At 40.6% G+C, this 15,229-nt stretch overlaps 1 protein-coding gene across 1 annotated transcript; it reads right to left on the bottom strand.

The window, feature by feature from the left end:
- Positions 1 to 3,516: 3,516 nt before the first annotated feature.
- Positions 3,517 to 14,638, bottom strand: LOC138618746 (cystathionine gamma-lyase-like). Its single transcript, XM_069694671.1, has 12 exons — positions 14,344 to 14,638; positions 12,523 to 12,604; positions 12,241 to 12,336; positions 11,984 to 12,093; positions 11,522 to 11,656; positions 11,341 to 11,398; positions 10,014 to 10,091; positions 9,386 to 9,538; positions 8,763 to 8,884; positions 8,129 to 8,181; positions 7,697 to 7,835; positions 3,517 to 4,982 (listed from the first exon to the last, which is right to left on the bottom strand). Exons 1-12 carry the CDS (start codon positions 14,527 to 14,529, stop codon positions 4,965 to 4,967), a joined length of 1,230 nt encoding a protein of 409 aa, XP_069550772.1. The 5' UTR covers positions 14,530 to 14,638; the 3' UTR covers positions 3,517 to 4,964.
- Positions 14,639 to 15,229: the final 591 nt, after the last annotated feature.

Here is a 15,229-nt window from a genome sequence, read left to right as displayed (position 1 = left end):
TGAAGGCAACAGGGTGGTGCAACAGATTAAAAAAAAAAAAAAAAAAAAAAAAAAAAAACACAGTGGGAGTCACAACAGCTACTTTATGTTTACATTGAAGACTTTTGTCACATATTTAGTGATTGTTTGTTTAAACTGTTGATAGCACTTACCAGGCATATCTGCAAAATAAACACACAGTAACAACATAAGCAGTCATGCTTCCAGTTAGTTGCATCGTCAAAGGTTTTTTTTTTTTATTATTAATGTTCAACATTAATCTGAGAGATGCTCACCAAAAAAGGCTCTGGCTTTGTGAGTGGAGATGAAACTGAAAACCACAGCTGAATGATGATATCCTCCAGGAAAAACAACCCTCTCACTCACTGATAAAATCTAACTGCAGTTACGGCTGTACGTGTTGATAAAGTGTTTCAAACACTTCAGTGGCAACTTTACTTTTAAGCCTCTCCCAGTCCTGTTTCCATTTTGACCACCACCTCGAATACATGTCTGTAGAGCCAAACTGCTAACTCTGAGCCACGTGATGGTTGCTGTAATTTAGACTTCTTTGGTCGAGTTTTGAGAGGTGGTGGGTCTTACATTAACTGATTTAGGAACTCCTCAGAGTTACAAAATCTATTACATGCATATAGTCAACATCAAATTCAAGTTGCACTGAACCAATGTGACAAGTATAAATATTAATGATTGGTTATCATTTTAAAAAGAGTCCATTGATATTCATAAATAGGTTGAAACATCGAGTGATTTATTCATTGCTTATTTAATCTATTTTTGTGTTCAAAATTCATTCATTATTGTTTTATCAATCATCCGCTAGGTAGCCTGATCAGCTGTCCTGAGATCGATTGCTTTTGTCTTCACCTGCAAATCCAGGAATTCAGGGTGTTCTCCTCATTCCAGTAAATGCTTCATTGAGGAAACATCACCACATCACTCTTCGTTTCCAGGGGCGTAACATTTTGGAGGCACAGCTGGGATCGCTCCTTAGATGTTTGGTGTCTACAACCAGGCGACTGAACCCTGAGGCAGCTAAATCCCCTCCCCTCCCCTCCCACTACACAACCCCAGGCGCAGTGTGAAAGGTGTTGCTGTTCGAGGAGAGCTAGAAGCTGTGGACTTGAGTTCATGTCACAGAGGCCAGTCAGAGATCATCGAGGACATCAACGAACATCCACTTCGTAGTCGACTCCTGCACAGTAAGCGTTTCTACTGACCTGTGAACATGACGGCCTTGGAAGAGCTGCAGGACGAGATAGCGATAGAATTACACACACTGACAAAAGACGATTTGCTGGCAGGGTGTGATTTTTCTACATATTTCTGGTGAGCAGAGAACAAGGATTGAAGGAAAATCAGGCATGTCAGTTGTGACGCACATAATGAAATACCTTGGCAGAGAAGAGGTGTCAGAACTGTTACTCCTAAAAGATAAGATCACAGACCTGAACCACTGGCACAGATCCTGGAACAGCACAGGCTGAGGAAAGTGTGTTAACGGCAGAGACAAAGAGGAACATAGACGAACAAAGAACTGCAGAACAGCACAACAATGTACGAGCGGAGCAGTCCGCTGCTAATTCTCCTGGTCCTGAGACGCAGCACCAGCTCCGACCCACCATCAATGTGCAGCCGAGTCCATGTTGGCGCAAAGATTTCAAAATCTCAGGTCAAATTGGCGAACTAGGTCAGAAGGACAAACTGACATTTTCCAGCCTTGCTCATCAGATTGAAAATGGACTAAACAGAAGTTATCCTGAAATGGAGATAGTAGATGCTGTAATTCGGGCTATTTCCCCAGGCTCACAGTTACGCCGCTATCTAGAAGGAAAACCCCACTTGACGCTCCCCACACTTGGGCGCATCCTGCGCTCCCACTTTCAAGAAAAAAGTGCCACAGAACTTTACAAACAATTAGCTGCTGAAGCCCAAAACAGCAAAGAAAGCCCTCAGAGCTTCTTCCTGCGAGTTTTAGATCTGAAGCAGAAAGTACTGTTTGCTTCCCAAGAGTCAGAATCGGGACTGAACTACGATCCAACCTTAGTTCAGCGCATGTGTTTGCACACATTACTCACTGGACTCCAGAATGACAGTATTGGGATAGACATGCAGCCCCTTCTACTAGATACTGAGACCGCAGATGAGCTTTTGCTAGAGAGGTTAAACATCGCTTGTGCTACCGAGACAGAAAGGAGAAATAAAAAGAAGTTTGCCACCCCTGCAGCCATACTACTTCCAGCCCTCCTTCATGTATGGACTCCAGCAAATGTGAGCCTACTGACGTGACATATGTGACTAACCCCAGGGACAATGTAGAAACTGTTGTACAGACTGTTGTCGTGGGCAAGTGATGGACCGGTTCCCTGATCTGTTGTCAAAGGACAATATATGGACTGTTTTTTTTTACAGATCATTGCCATGAAAAGCTAATGGACTGTTGAAAGACAACTTATAAACTACTTATGTGGCCAGTCACCAGACTGGGACTGTGGCCTCAAGACTATGAACTATGGGCTGTTGACCATCATCGAACTGTGACCTTTGACCTTTGAGTCCCAACTCACAGAAGATCTTCCAAGTCAAGTTTGAGAGAAGAAAGAAAGAGAAAATGGTTAATTGTATTAATGTCGAGACGACATTTATTTTGTAGAGGAGAGTGTGACGAGTATAAATATTGATGAGCTGTTATCATTTTAAAAAGAGCCCATTCATATTCATAAATAGGTTGAAATATCAGGTGATTTATTCATTGTTTATTTAATCTATTTTTGTGTTCAAAATTAATTCATTATTGTTTTATCAATCATCCGCTAGGTAGCCTGATCAGCTACCCTGAGATTGATTGCTTTTGTCTTCACCTGCAAACCCGGGAATTCGAGGTGTTCTCCTCATTCCAGTAAATGCTTCATTGAGGAAACATCACCACATCACTCTTGTGATTACTTCTCCCCGTTTTTCAGGTATGTTAATGTTGTTTTACAGTGAAGTGTTTGTAATGATTTCCTGATGAGTCCGAGGTGACGAGAGAATGTGTATGTCGTGTTTGGGTAAGTTAATGAGTTTTGTCGAGCAGTGTAAAGTGTATTCGCACGTGTAAAGTGAGAGTAGTAAAGTAACGTCACTGAGTGATGCAGCCATTTTGTGAATCCACCTGTCGAGATAATGCATGCATGTGAAAATGTTGATTGTTCTGTTAAAGTGTATATTGGAAATGTATGGAAGTCATTCCGGTAAATGCGTTCATTGAGGAAACATCACCCGTGATTATTTCTCCCCGTTTTCAGGGGCGTAACACCAACACCTCAAATAAGATAATTGGTCGTCTACTGGAGAACTGGAACAGACAGCTGGAACTATTGGTCATTAAGACAGCAGCTAACTGTCCTCCATCCCCCACGATCCAAGCTAAATTGAATGTGGCGTGTTGACTAGCTTCGGTTACTGATGCTGAACTCTGTCACACTGCTTCTGTTTGTGCAGCTGTATGGTTGAGTGGAAGTGAGACACAGAGACTTGTACTGCAAAGTGATTTTAATAGTTTTTTGTTTACATTAATGACAGTAATGAGCAGAGACATGTGACAACAGGGGAGAAGAGTTAGGGAGTGCCTGAGTCTCAAAACCCAAATATGAGTCCTAAACCTGCTTTCCATGCTTTAACTTGACCTCGAGAACAGACAAAGCTTGTCATCAAACATGAATCTGAGAAATATTCCTGGAATAACCTTGAGTTGTTCTTCATCGTCATCACTTCTGGGAAATTCTGCTCCGAATATGGCATTTGCGCATCGAGCCCTCCCACGTTTATTGGCAAATAGCCTGATTAGTTTCAGGAGTACGATTCCACTCTTCTTCTTTGTGGCAGTTTAAACTTGATAAAGCTTAATCTCAAATTCTGCCCAAACAAAATGGTATCTGTTATTCTTGTGCATCTGCAGCTAAAACACATTTATGTTCATTCGTTTTGTTATTTATGGCGGGAAGATATTTGTGTAAAGCTTCTAAGAACCACTGTGATACTGGGCTCTCAAAGCCAGACAGTTCTCCACAGTGCTTTGTCAGGAGAATAGTCTAGTTGCACTAATATATCATTCTGCTATCGGGGGAAAAAATAAAATCTGTTTTATTTGTATTTCTTTAAATCAGTCACAATCCTCTTGAACTTGCCATTTTCAGCATTCAAGTTGATGCTTGGTGGTTGTTGTTGTGTTCTGTTGTAATGTGAATTTTGGGAGTGGTAAAAAGCAGATAGCAAAAAAGGAGGAAAATGTAGCTAAAATAGTTGGCCAGTGGCAAGTTTATGCCAACATTTTACATCAGATTAGTGCAAGTACTGTAAATGACATTTCTGACTTTTGGTCAGTGTGTGGCATCATGAGATTGAAGACATGTTTGTCCTTAATACAGCTGTCTTTCACAGAGCAAACTCGTTTTAGAATGAGGATTTATCAAAACAAATGATCAATACAGATTACAGTTTCAGATGTTCAAATAGTGGCAAAAACGTTTGCAATAACTTCTGGAGATGTCTGCACATCAATACCAGGAAGCACAGTTTTCAATCGTAAAAGTGCTCAGAGAATATTGTGTGGTGTTTTTCCTCTGATAAATCATACTGTGTCAGTCTTGACTGAACAGAACTTTGCCACATAATAAAGTCTTCCAAAAAAACAAAAACAAAAACCACAAACATATAAACAAACCAAAACCAGCATAAGATAAATAAAATTACAAATTATGTTTTAGGAAAACCATTACAAAGATTTATATGTAAAAATGGTTAATTATTAACAAATACCATAATCTGTATTTTTCAAGAACAAGTTGTTCCCTGAAAGATTAATCTCAATGAACTGAGGTTCCACATGTTGATCTGCACTGGCTCACAACTTCAGGTACCTCTGCTCTTCATCCCCACTTTAACTGATTCAGCCTCAGCCTCAAGGATGCCCTGAAGACATTTCACTTCTTCTTTGGATGCTATTGAAGACAAAAGAAAAAAGATGACCAGTGAAATCAATTCTCAGTACAGTCCACAACCAGGGAGCAGCAGACAGACATGAAGCTTCAGTCAATGGCGCACTGTATTTTTTCTAAAAAGAAGCATCGTCTTGGATCAAAAGGGAAAAGAAAATAAGCACAGTCATTCCTTTTCTCTTTGCTTGATGAGCTGAGACAAGATTCCAAAATGTGTGCCATAAAGGTGAGCCAAAGCAGATTAACAGAGGTCCCACCACAGCAGCACTTTAAAGCAGCGACATTATAAATTCACCGACCCATTTACAGAGTTCCAAATGATTAACCGACAGCCACGTTTGTGATTCTAAACTAACCCTCGGATGAGAGCACATGACGGGAAACTTAACCGCTTGCCCCAATCTGACCTGCCGTCCCATCCAATTAATTGTCTCACCCATCAGAGGTGCCTTTTCCTGGGACCACAGACAGTCATTAGAGATATTTGTCTCCATTTAATTTCCATTAGCTCCAGATGGGCAGTAGTAGGATTCAGTGACATTATAGGAAGGCTGAGGGGAGGAGGTGCAGACCGCCAGGCAGGACACGGCTGAATGAGGCAGCAAGGAGGGTTTTAGGAAATTCAAATTCCCTGCTGATAGTCATGCAGTCAGCAGGTGGGAATTAGTGGTAAATCATCCAACTAGTGAATCAGCACTGGAGCCAAGTTAATACAGTTTTATTGTGGCAGCCTCAATGAACTTGGGCCAAATTGATTCTAAATGAGCTGCTGGATTCTTGTAGTTTCATTATATTGTTTTTTTTTTCTATTTAATACATCTATGCATAACATAAAATAGACTGGGACTCCCATCCATAAAACTTCCACACTGAACAAAATGATTCAAGTACTGTGTTTGAGTCTGGCACAATGGCTGAGGTTTTATCACAGAGAAAGACAGAGGTTTAGTAAAACCTCAGATGTCGACGCCAGCCGTTCGAGAAAGAGGTGTGATTAAAAAAAATGCAGATGTCTGGACAACGCCTGCCAGTTATGAGAGCAATGGTGCAGAGCACTTCTCGGAGGTGAAAAGAGCTCAAACTCAGCCGTGAACTTGAAAGTGGATTCTGAGAATGCTGCGGTACTTCTGATGAGCCATCTGTTGGTCTCACAGGCAGAAATACTTTACATTTTTTTCCACCGCAAAACTACTAAGAAAAGACAGGCAGCTAATAAATCCAGCTAATGTATTTTTAACTGAGAATATGAGTGTGTGAATCAATAAACATTTTTTTCAAACCTTAATAGGGCAACAAAAAGAAGTCTGGCTTCAGGAGTTATAAACGGTATTAACAAATATTTGCTGAGAAAGTGCAAAGAGTTTTTTCTTTTCTTTTTTTATGGGTGGATATGGGCACAGTGTGCAACCACTGCCCACAGAACTCCATCCTGCAGTGCATCCGTTCCTGGCCTGGCTCTCCCTAAATGCTCCCGAGATATTGCCACCACTTCGCCAGACCTGACATGTCATCATTTTGACATGCATGTCATTTTCTTCAATATTCAAGTCAAATAAGAAGTTTGCTGTGCGCTTGGAAACCAAACTTCGGAAACGAGTAACTGTTTGTTTGGTCCCAACTTTAAAAGAAATTGGTTCCTCACATGCTGCACATAATCAAGATTAGATACTATAAACTCAGACTTGTAAAGTACACTGAGCCACAGGTTCATCTCTGCTTTGATTCATCATAAGTGAGTCACACAGATGGATGCCCTTCACAGAATTCAACCTATAAGCATCTGGGTGAAAGGTGAGCTGTGGGGGTGCAGAGAGACTCTGGTTCATTACTAGTGCACTTTTGTCAGATTATTTGTTGGTCAGCTTTTCCCGTTTGTGGCAAACAGAAACTCTCATTAAAATGCATTTATTCTTAAATAAAATAAAAAACCCTGCATGTGTTTTCATGTTAGTTCTTGTGCTTTGGTGCACAAGGCTAACACTTTACTGGATGAAATGCTCTGACGATATAAGTGAACTCGGTTATATTTCTGAGTGTATGGATTTATCTATATTGTAGTTGTTGCTTGCTGGATAACTGATTGCTGTAGCTAATATTTTTCCAGCAAGAAGTCGCAACTAGCAGCAGTAACAACACCAACCCTGGGAAAAAAAAAAAGTGTTGAAGAATCACCTGAACTCTTAATGGGTAGCACTAATAAATACAAATGCACCATCGACCTCAGTATTTGACACCTGTATGAAATCCCTGCTGTTTCCCATCAAAATATGGCAGGCATTTAAACATACAATCAGTTAACATCTTATCTTAACATCTATGCCTATCTGAAACTAATGTCATTTAAAACGGTCATTCAACCTTTTTTTATTTAAATTGCTTTAGAGTAGTTGATTCAACAGTGCGATTGTTTTGGAGGCTTACATTTCATTAGAACAAGTAGACAAGACACACTTGAGTTACCTTGGTTTTTCTGTACAAGTCAAAACTTAGGACTCTTTCTAAAAAATGTGTGACAAATTACTGTTCAGAAGATAAGCCAAACTTCCCCAGGCCAAACGATCTCTTCTTTGGGGACAGGAGGAAACTTTCTGGTTCTCATCACTCACTGAGAGCTAACAAGATTTATAGTCTCCCACAACTCGGTGTCACCATTTTAAAAGTTGATTTAGACTGGTAAGAAACCAATTTGTGGTATTCCAGCAATGTCTGATACTTACAGCTGCAGACAGTGCTTGCTTCAGATCTGCAATAATGTCGACCTCATTCTCCAGTCCCACAGAGAGTCGGATCAGTGTGTCACTGATCCCCAGCACTTGCCTCTCGTTTTCTGGCACCGATGCGTGGGTCATAATCGCTCTAAATTATGAGAGAGGACAGTGTAACTGACACATGAACTGGAAACAGAAAAACATCCTGAGGTTTCAATAACACATCAGAGCAATGTCTCAATTCAAGTTTGTGAGTCGGAGAGGATTTTCCTTGTGATCTCTGCTGCCTCCTTGTGGTACTGCATGTTCACTGCAGCTTAGGTAACGACAAAGGGTTTCAGATTACAGTCGTGTTGCAAAACAACACTAAAATAATTATTAGTGCCGTACTAAAACTCTATTCTAAATGCACTGTTATGAAAAGTCTGCAGAGATACTTACGGATGTTCTGCTAAACTTTCATAACCACCAAGACTCTCGGCTATCGCGAACATCTGAAATAAGAACACAACAGAGGACATAAATAATGTGATCACATCAGCACAAACAAGTACGAAGAAGGAATTAGTTAACATTTCAACAGGAAGCATGAAGAGGCGTGTCATACTGTAAAGAGCAATATAACCTTTTGTTGATGCGACAAGAATTAAATAAAAAGCTACTGAAGCACATTTGTCAAAATTAACACAAAACTGAAATGTGTCAACGACAGAATCTTTTTCTAATGTGAAAATGTTGTATGATTTTATGACTAATTTAAGTATTACATCAGGTCCAAATTTTTTGTTGTGGATCATGATGGCATTATAGTTATAGCACCTTTTCTTGTGTAAAACATTAACCACTGTCTCATCTCTGGACACGAGGTCTTGTACAAGACGGAAAAGAAATGTCTTCGCCTGAAAGTTTGACATAACTGCTGTGCTAAAGTTCCTTTGGAGCTGCGGTCCTGTGCCCAATCAATCTGGTAATCTGATCCGTCATTTTGCATAATCCCTTCAGACCTCACAACACCACACACTTGTCAGCACATAATCAAACGGATCAGATTAAATAGAATTTACTGCCAAATTACTTTGAGGCTACTGAGGAAGGCGGTGGCATGCTCAAGTTTCCCTTTAATGTAGAAGGTGATCATCCCAGGACATCCAGTGCATTGTCTCTTCATCACCTCATACTGGGGATGGGAGGGCAGGCCTGTGACAAGAGAGGGAGAACTTGAAAAACAGTCATTGATGTAGACAAATCCTCTAACCGATAGCACAGACAAGTGGGCTGGGCCTTACATTAACAGGGAACACTCCTTTGTGTTTTTTTCTCTTTCAAATATAGCCATGTGGATTTAAGTGCTTGTTTGAAAGTGTGTACAGAAGTTGTGGATAATGAATTGGAAAAGTATGACGTTACTGTTATGCCTAGACTTGTTTACATCAAAGTACAACAGACTAACTTGTTCTATTTAATGAGGAAATTGTAATAAATCAGCATGACAGGTCACTATTTAGGCATTGTGAATTTAAATGACCCACAGTGACGATGTGTAACGCAACAACTGTGTCTTCAGAGATTTTCAAGTTTTGTAACCAATTGTGGCATTCTCCCAAACCACATCAGGGTGGTTGGTTTGTACAGTTTGGCTGTTGGGGCATGTCTCAAAGACTTTAGGAGTACATGAGTGGTACATGTAAAATGTGTTACCTGGGAAGATGACGCGCTCCACTCTGGGATCGGCCTCCAGAAACTTGGCAGCAGCCATGGCGTTCTTAAAGTGACACTCCATCCGCAGGTGTAGCGTCTTCAGTCCACGGTTACACAGGAAGCAATCAAAGGGGGACGGCACACCGCCCAACGCTGACCAAAGGCAAAGTCACATGAAAAAGAAAGAAAACAGACCTCGAGGTCACAAACAAAGCTTCCTAAAAGCCTGATCAGGCGCACAACAGGAGCATGAAGAAACACGTCCTTCTGAAAAGGTTTTGAAACTGGGTGCTGAACTTTGGCCTTAGGAGCAAGTTTGTGTTGTTTAATGAGTTCATGCAGGTCAGCTTTAAATAATCAGTTCACCATCTGTTTGACAGAGAGGGACATTAAATAAATAAATATAAAAGACTAGAACTGTTCTTAAATCTAACTTAATTTAATTTACAAAACTTGGAAAACTGGAGCCAGCATGTGTTTCATAAATGACTCAAATCATCAAGACATTTTAATATTCTGTCAACTGACACAGCATTTCAGCACTAGCCTACTGTACAGTACAGTATATCTGAGAAACCAATGGACGATGTGTGACCTGTACATCAAACACATTTAGGCCTTTACTCACCATTTTGCAGAAACTTCAGTCGCTCGTGCAGATCGTCCCTGTTCACCGAGACCAGGCCCATCACCACATCACTGTGACCTGGAAGAGATGACAGGAGCAAAATAGAAGTCCAAATTACATCCAGGTTATATTGGATCAAAAAAATTATGTTTGTATGTTCTTAGTATCGGTGCGATAAAGCCTTACTGACAACTTCAGGATACAATTTGAATATTTTGATATAAATTGTAATTTCACAAGAATGAAGTCCCGGTATTTTTAGAAATGTTGCTTTATTAAAATGAATTGGGTAAATTAGATTAAAATGTGAATGTTTTGGCAGCCTTACTGACAAGTTATTATTTATCCTTGAAAAAGACCAGTTTAATCAAAAATAGTGGGGGCTTGCAGATGTCTACGTGTGATAATGAAATGTTTCCTGGTGAAGCATAAACTGTAGATCCTCCTCTCTCATTTTGACTGTTGACAAGTTGACTGCTCGGCTTGCACTCGTTTACTCGCTTTCTTTTTCCTTGAAAAGTAGCCCTGATACGACCTAATGAGCTTTGTAAACCATTGATCTTTACTTTTGATCTCTTTTTTTTTTTCCCCCATTCCCCTTTTGTTCTCTGAAAGCGAACATGTAATGAGTTAATTTACCCAATATAAATGAGAGACAAAAGTTGGAAATGTGGTAAATATGGAAAATATCAAATCCCAGAGGGCTTTTTACTTTAAACAATAGCTTTTAATTTGAATACTGTTGCCGTGCAGGACTTGTAGTAATGAACAGGGAGCTGTACTGCAACGCAAAGCTCTCTATTTACTGTCTGTCTACATCCCGACCTTCACCTTTGGTCATGAACTCTGATTAATGGCTGAAAGAATAAGATCGCGAAGCAGCACAGGATCCTCTGACGAGCTGGAGGAAGCTGCAGGGGACAGGGACGTCATGGGCTTCTCTATTTCCCCACATTCTATGAGCTCTTCATTTAAAATGGATAGTTGTGACATTTGACCGAGCAGTAGTTAGTCTTTCACTCAGTCAGTGACAGACGTGTGCAAAGGTCTGTCAGGGTCCAGAAAAAAACAGATCCAATTAATTTAAGGATTAGAATATTCTCTTTCTAAGTATAATATTTAAATACACATTCTTTTCATCTTCTTACTGTTATAGTAAGAATGTAGAGGAGGTTTCCCACTTGTTACAGTAACGGGAAACATGATTATTTAGGAAACTAATGCACTCCTGTGTTTCATGGATCATTTTAAGATTATACTATGTTTGTATCAAATTTTGATGAAAATGTAATAAAAGTAATAAAATGAAGAGATGTACATAACCTACCATTCATGTATTTGGTGGCTGAATACATGCAGATATCAGCTCCCAAAGCCAAGGGGCGCTACAGGTGTACAATACAAACACGAGTTAATCATTCCACAACTTGTTTCCACATGGACTGGAATTTAATTGCAGCAGATAATCAAAATCAAAAGAGCATGAAAAGCACATCTGTAAGTCTGACCTGGAAATAGGCCGACATAAAGGTGTTGTCCACAACCACCACGATGTCTTTGTTGTGTTCGTGGACCAACTCAGAGCAGGCCTTAATGTCAACGACCTTCATTGTGGGGTTGGTGGGCGTTTCAATCCACACCAGCTGCATGTGCAAAGAGAGGGGGTCATTTCAGTTCAGTGCCATATTTAGGAGGAGTGAGTCATGTGGTTCAACTGCTGGTGTATTTAACATGAAGACCGTTATTACGCAACGTGCTGATTCACAGTCACCGTTTCGAGGGAACACAAAGGGAATGCACACACCTCATAATGCAACATGCACTTAAAACCAGACTAAAAGGATGTCTATTATGGTTACCAAGAACCGAAAATCATAAAATCTTTTGGAAGAAACACTGACACAAACACAACAGCTGGAGAGAACATTGAACTTAATGCTGTATTCTTCTTCTGAGTTACCTTGACTTACCTTAGTATTAGCCTTCAGAGCAGCCTTGAGCTGCTCTGGTTTTGTACAATCAGCAAATGACACCTGCAGTCCAACTTCAGCTGCAATTCTTTGGAAGTAGCGGTTTGTGCCTTGTAAGTAAGAAAGTAAAATTTTGTTAACACCTCTGATCCAACTCACAATGTGCTTTCACAACACAAATGAGTCATCTAGGTATCGTGGTAGATGCTGTACGTGGTAGGCTACACACTTGCCCAAGTTACAAAGGGGTGTCTCACCTCCATACACGTCATCCATGCAGACGATCCCATCACCTGCCTTCAACATATGGGTGATGGTCACTGTGGCTGCTAGTCCTGAGGCAAGAGCAAGGCCTGTAAGGGGGGGGGGGGGGGGGGATCCCAAAAGTTGTTAAGGCCAAAAATCTGTTTCCTTTCATCTTATCAGAGGAACTTAAGACTGAAATACCCCAAATGTTCCACTTTTTTATGCACCGAGTTTTTTTCTAATACGTTGTGCCTCTGGGGAACCTTACATGATCAACACATAGTCTCACTTACAGTACTTGGCTCCATCTAGCGCTGCCACAGCCTTTTCAAGACAGTTTCTGGTTGGGTTTCCACTCCGGCTGTATTCAAACCCCTCCATGAAAAAAAGATTTTTAGAAAAATCCCGTTACACAACATTTATCATAATACACTGAACTATACATGTGTTCAAACAACAAGAGACCCTAGTCATTAAGCAGACAGGTTGACTATACAAGTGATCATAAATCCGTTTCAAGTTAAAATAACAGGATAAGATGACAAAAACATGGCCAAACCCAGTATTTTATTTCTCCACTGCTGAATACGTTTTACATAGAAGAAAAAAAAAATGAAATTTGTACCATTTAATTATTCTACCACTAATACTAGTACTATTTAGAAAGTTTTTAAAAAGTATTCTCTTCTGTACACTTTCCAACAGAGTATGTAATTAAAACAAGACTCGGGTAAAACCTACTGTATGGCTGGACCATGTATGAAATGCTGACCAGTGGAGTAACCCAATCAGTCAGTTACTGACAGACATTTGCATTTATAGGGCCCCACTGTTGTAGTCCAAACAACATGTTATATAAAGAGTGGAGTCTATTGCCCACAGCAATGAATGTTTGAATAGCTCTGAACAAAGGGTTTGTGTAGATGACTGTGAATAGCGGCATCTGTAACATCAAACTACCATGTTAATTTTATCTGTTGTCTATGACGACCTTCAACCCTCAGCTATATGACTGTTTGATCTGTGATGTAAAATTTTATTGGTTGGGAAATGCAATAGAAAATCTGCTTACTTACTTTTCACAGCAAACCCTTTAGTAAAGCAGATTGTAGATACGATTAGTTTTAGTTGGACTAGTTTACTCTAGTTTGAATGTGTCATATCTGAACAAACAGCAGCAGGTCTTTTGAAAGATAAATATGTACTCCAGACTTCCCATCCCTGTGAGCTCAGTCAGAACTTTGTGGGAGTAAACCTTGTTTAAGAAACAAGACCAAACGGTCAGGAGATCTGCATGTGCATTGGGTTGGCATATTTTTTTTTAACTTGAACGTTTAGCTGTTAATGCCGTACATATGCCCCAAGATTAGTCTTAAAACCGGGAAACCTTAAAGGGAGAAAAATAGACATGAGAGTACCTACATGGCCTCTGCTCAACAACTCCTTCTATGTGTTGTCTGTGTGCCAGACTTGTAATATGTAATTTCTGAATAACCTACCAGCTAATCATTAACAGAAACAAGTAGTAGCCAGAGATGCCACCATACTATCGACAGAGAGATTATGATAGTGAGGGGAAAAACTGTATAGGTATCTGCCTATCTGCTGGTTTTAGTCCAGACTCCCCAGACATGGCCTCAGGGCAGGTTCATCTCCACACTGAGGGAGAAAATAAATCAAGTGGTCACTATCAAGGCAGATTCATTTTTGAGTGACAAAGTCACAGCTGTGGTGATTTGTTTGACACTTCCCAGGTTGTAGGTGTTTAATATGTACCTCGTCACTCCCAAAGGACAGCTTTAAAACGCCTCCAATAACCCATTACATCGTCATTTTGTTTTACATATTTGAACACGCATGTCTCACATAATGTACAAGGGTTTGGGATTTGGGCATATCTTGACTGCCTCAGACTGTACCGATTCTGTCTCATAAACGCGTTATCATAAAACATTAAGGACATCTGTCCATATTAAAAAAAAATTTAAAAAAAGATCCCCACTTTTATAGCCCACTTTAATAGGGTTTGTTTCACACACGTGCGTGCCAGATAATTTCCAGCACCCCCTCCTCTCCCACAGCCTTAAATAACCAAGTCATGTCGGTCTACTTACGGCGTGGTTTCCTGGTCCTTGCTGCTTGAACGTGGTAGAAAGGGAAATCGGCGGCACTACAGCCATTGACTTCCACTGTTCCGGCTCCTGGCCGACGTGTATGGCCTCTGTGGCGAAAGATTTAAAGGCCGTACGGAAACCGGCAAACACATCGCTCTGCTCGTCTTGTTGGTGCGTTTGATCCATGGCAATGCGCTCCACCAAATATGTTCCGGAGTGAACTCAGAGTGAGTACGCATTACCGTTTAGCGCTAAAGGGAAAAGCCATTTAATGGAGATGTGCGCTGCACTTGGCCCCCTGAGCCAATCAGCGCTCATCAACAAGCCGAGAGCGGCGCTGATTGGCTGTGGCGTAGGGGGCGTCCGGCCCATGTGACGCTGCACGTTGTTTACGTTCTTGTGTTCCGTATGCGAGGTATCACTGATGCAACGTTTCCTGTTGCTTGAGTCAGGAAGGTGACACTTTTTCATGTCGTCTCATTTTATCACAAATTTACTTCTCCAATTGATGAGTGAAACAGTCAGGTTTCTATCGAGAACCACATTTAAATGATATTTTATACAGTTTTATCAGGCAAAAAGTCAAGTCAAATCAAAAAAAAAAAAAAAAGAATGGGGTGAAGTGTCTAAATTGTAGTTCATTTGTTAACCACCGCCAAAACAGATGTAGTAGCAACAGGAGGCATTAAATTTGGTGCATTTTTGTTCCTCGTGGTTCACATAACAGGGAAGTTAAGCTGCGTTTCCCTTCTTGAACCACAGGGGGAGGAAGTGCTCTGTACGTATGAATGCTTTGGTTGTGGTTGTCTGAAACCTGGCCAAGTGGGTGCTACCGTAGTTTGTCAAACACATTTCTACAAGTGCATGCAGTGAGTGGAGTCCTCAA

This window comes from Brachyistius frenatus, unplaced genomic scaffold (assembly GCF_029030835.1).
Source record: "Brachyistius frenatus isolate BFR_SWC_R1_liver_20210118 unplaced genomic scaffold, ASM2903083v1 Contig_18, whole genome shotgun sequence".
NCBI lineage: Eukaryota > Metazoa > Chordata > Actinopteri > Embiotocidae > Brachyistius > Brachyistius frenatus.
This window is presented reverse-complemented; position numbering and strand designations above follow the sequence as displayed.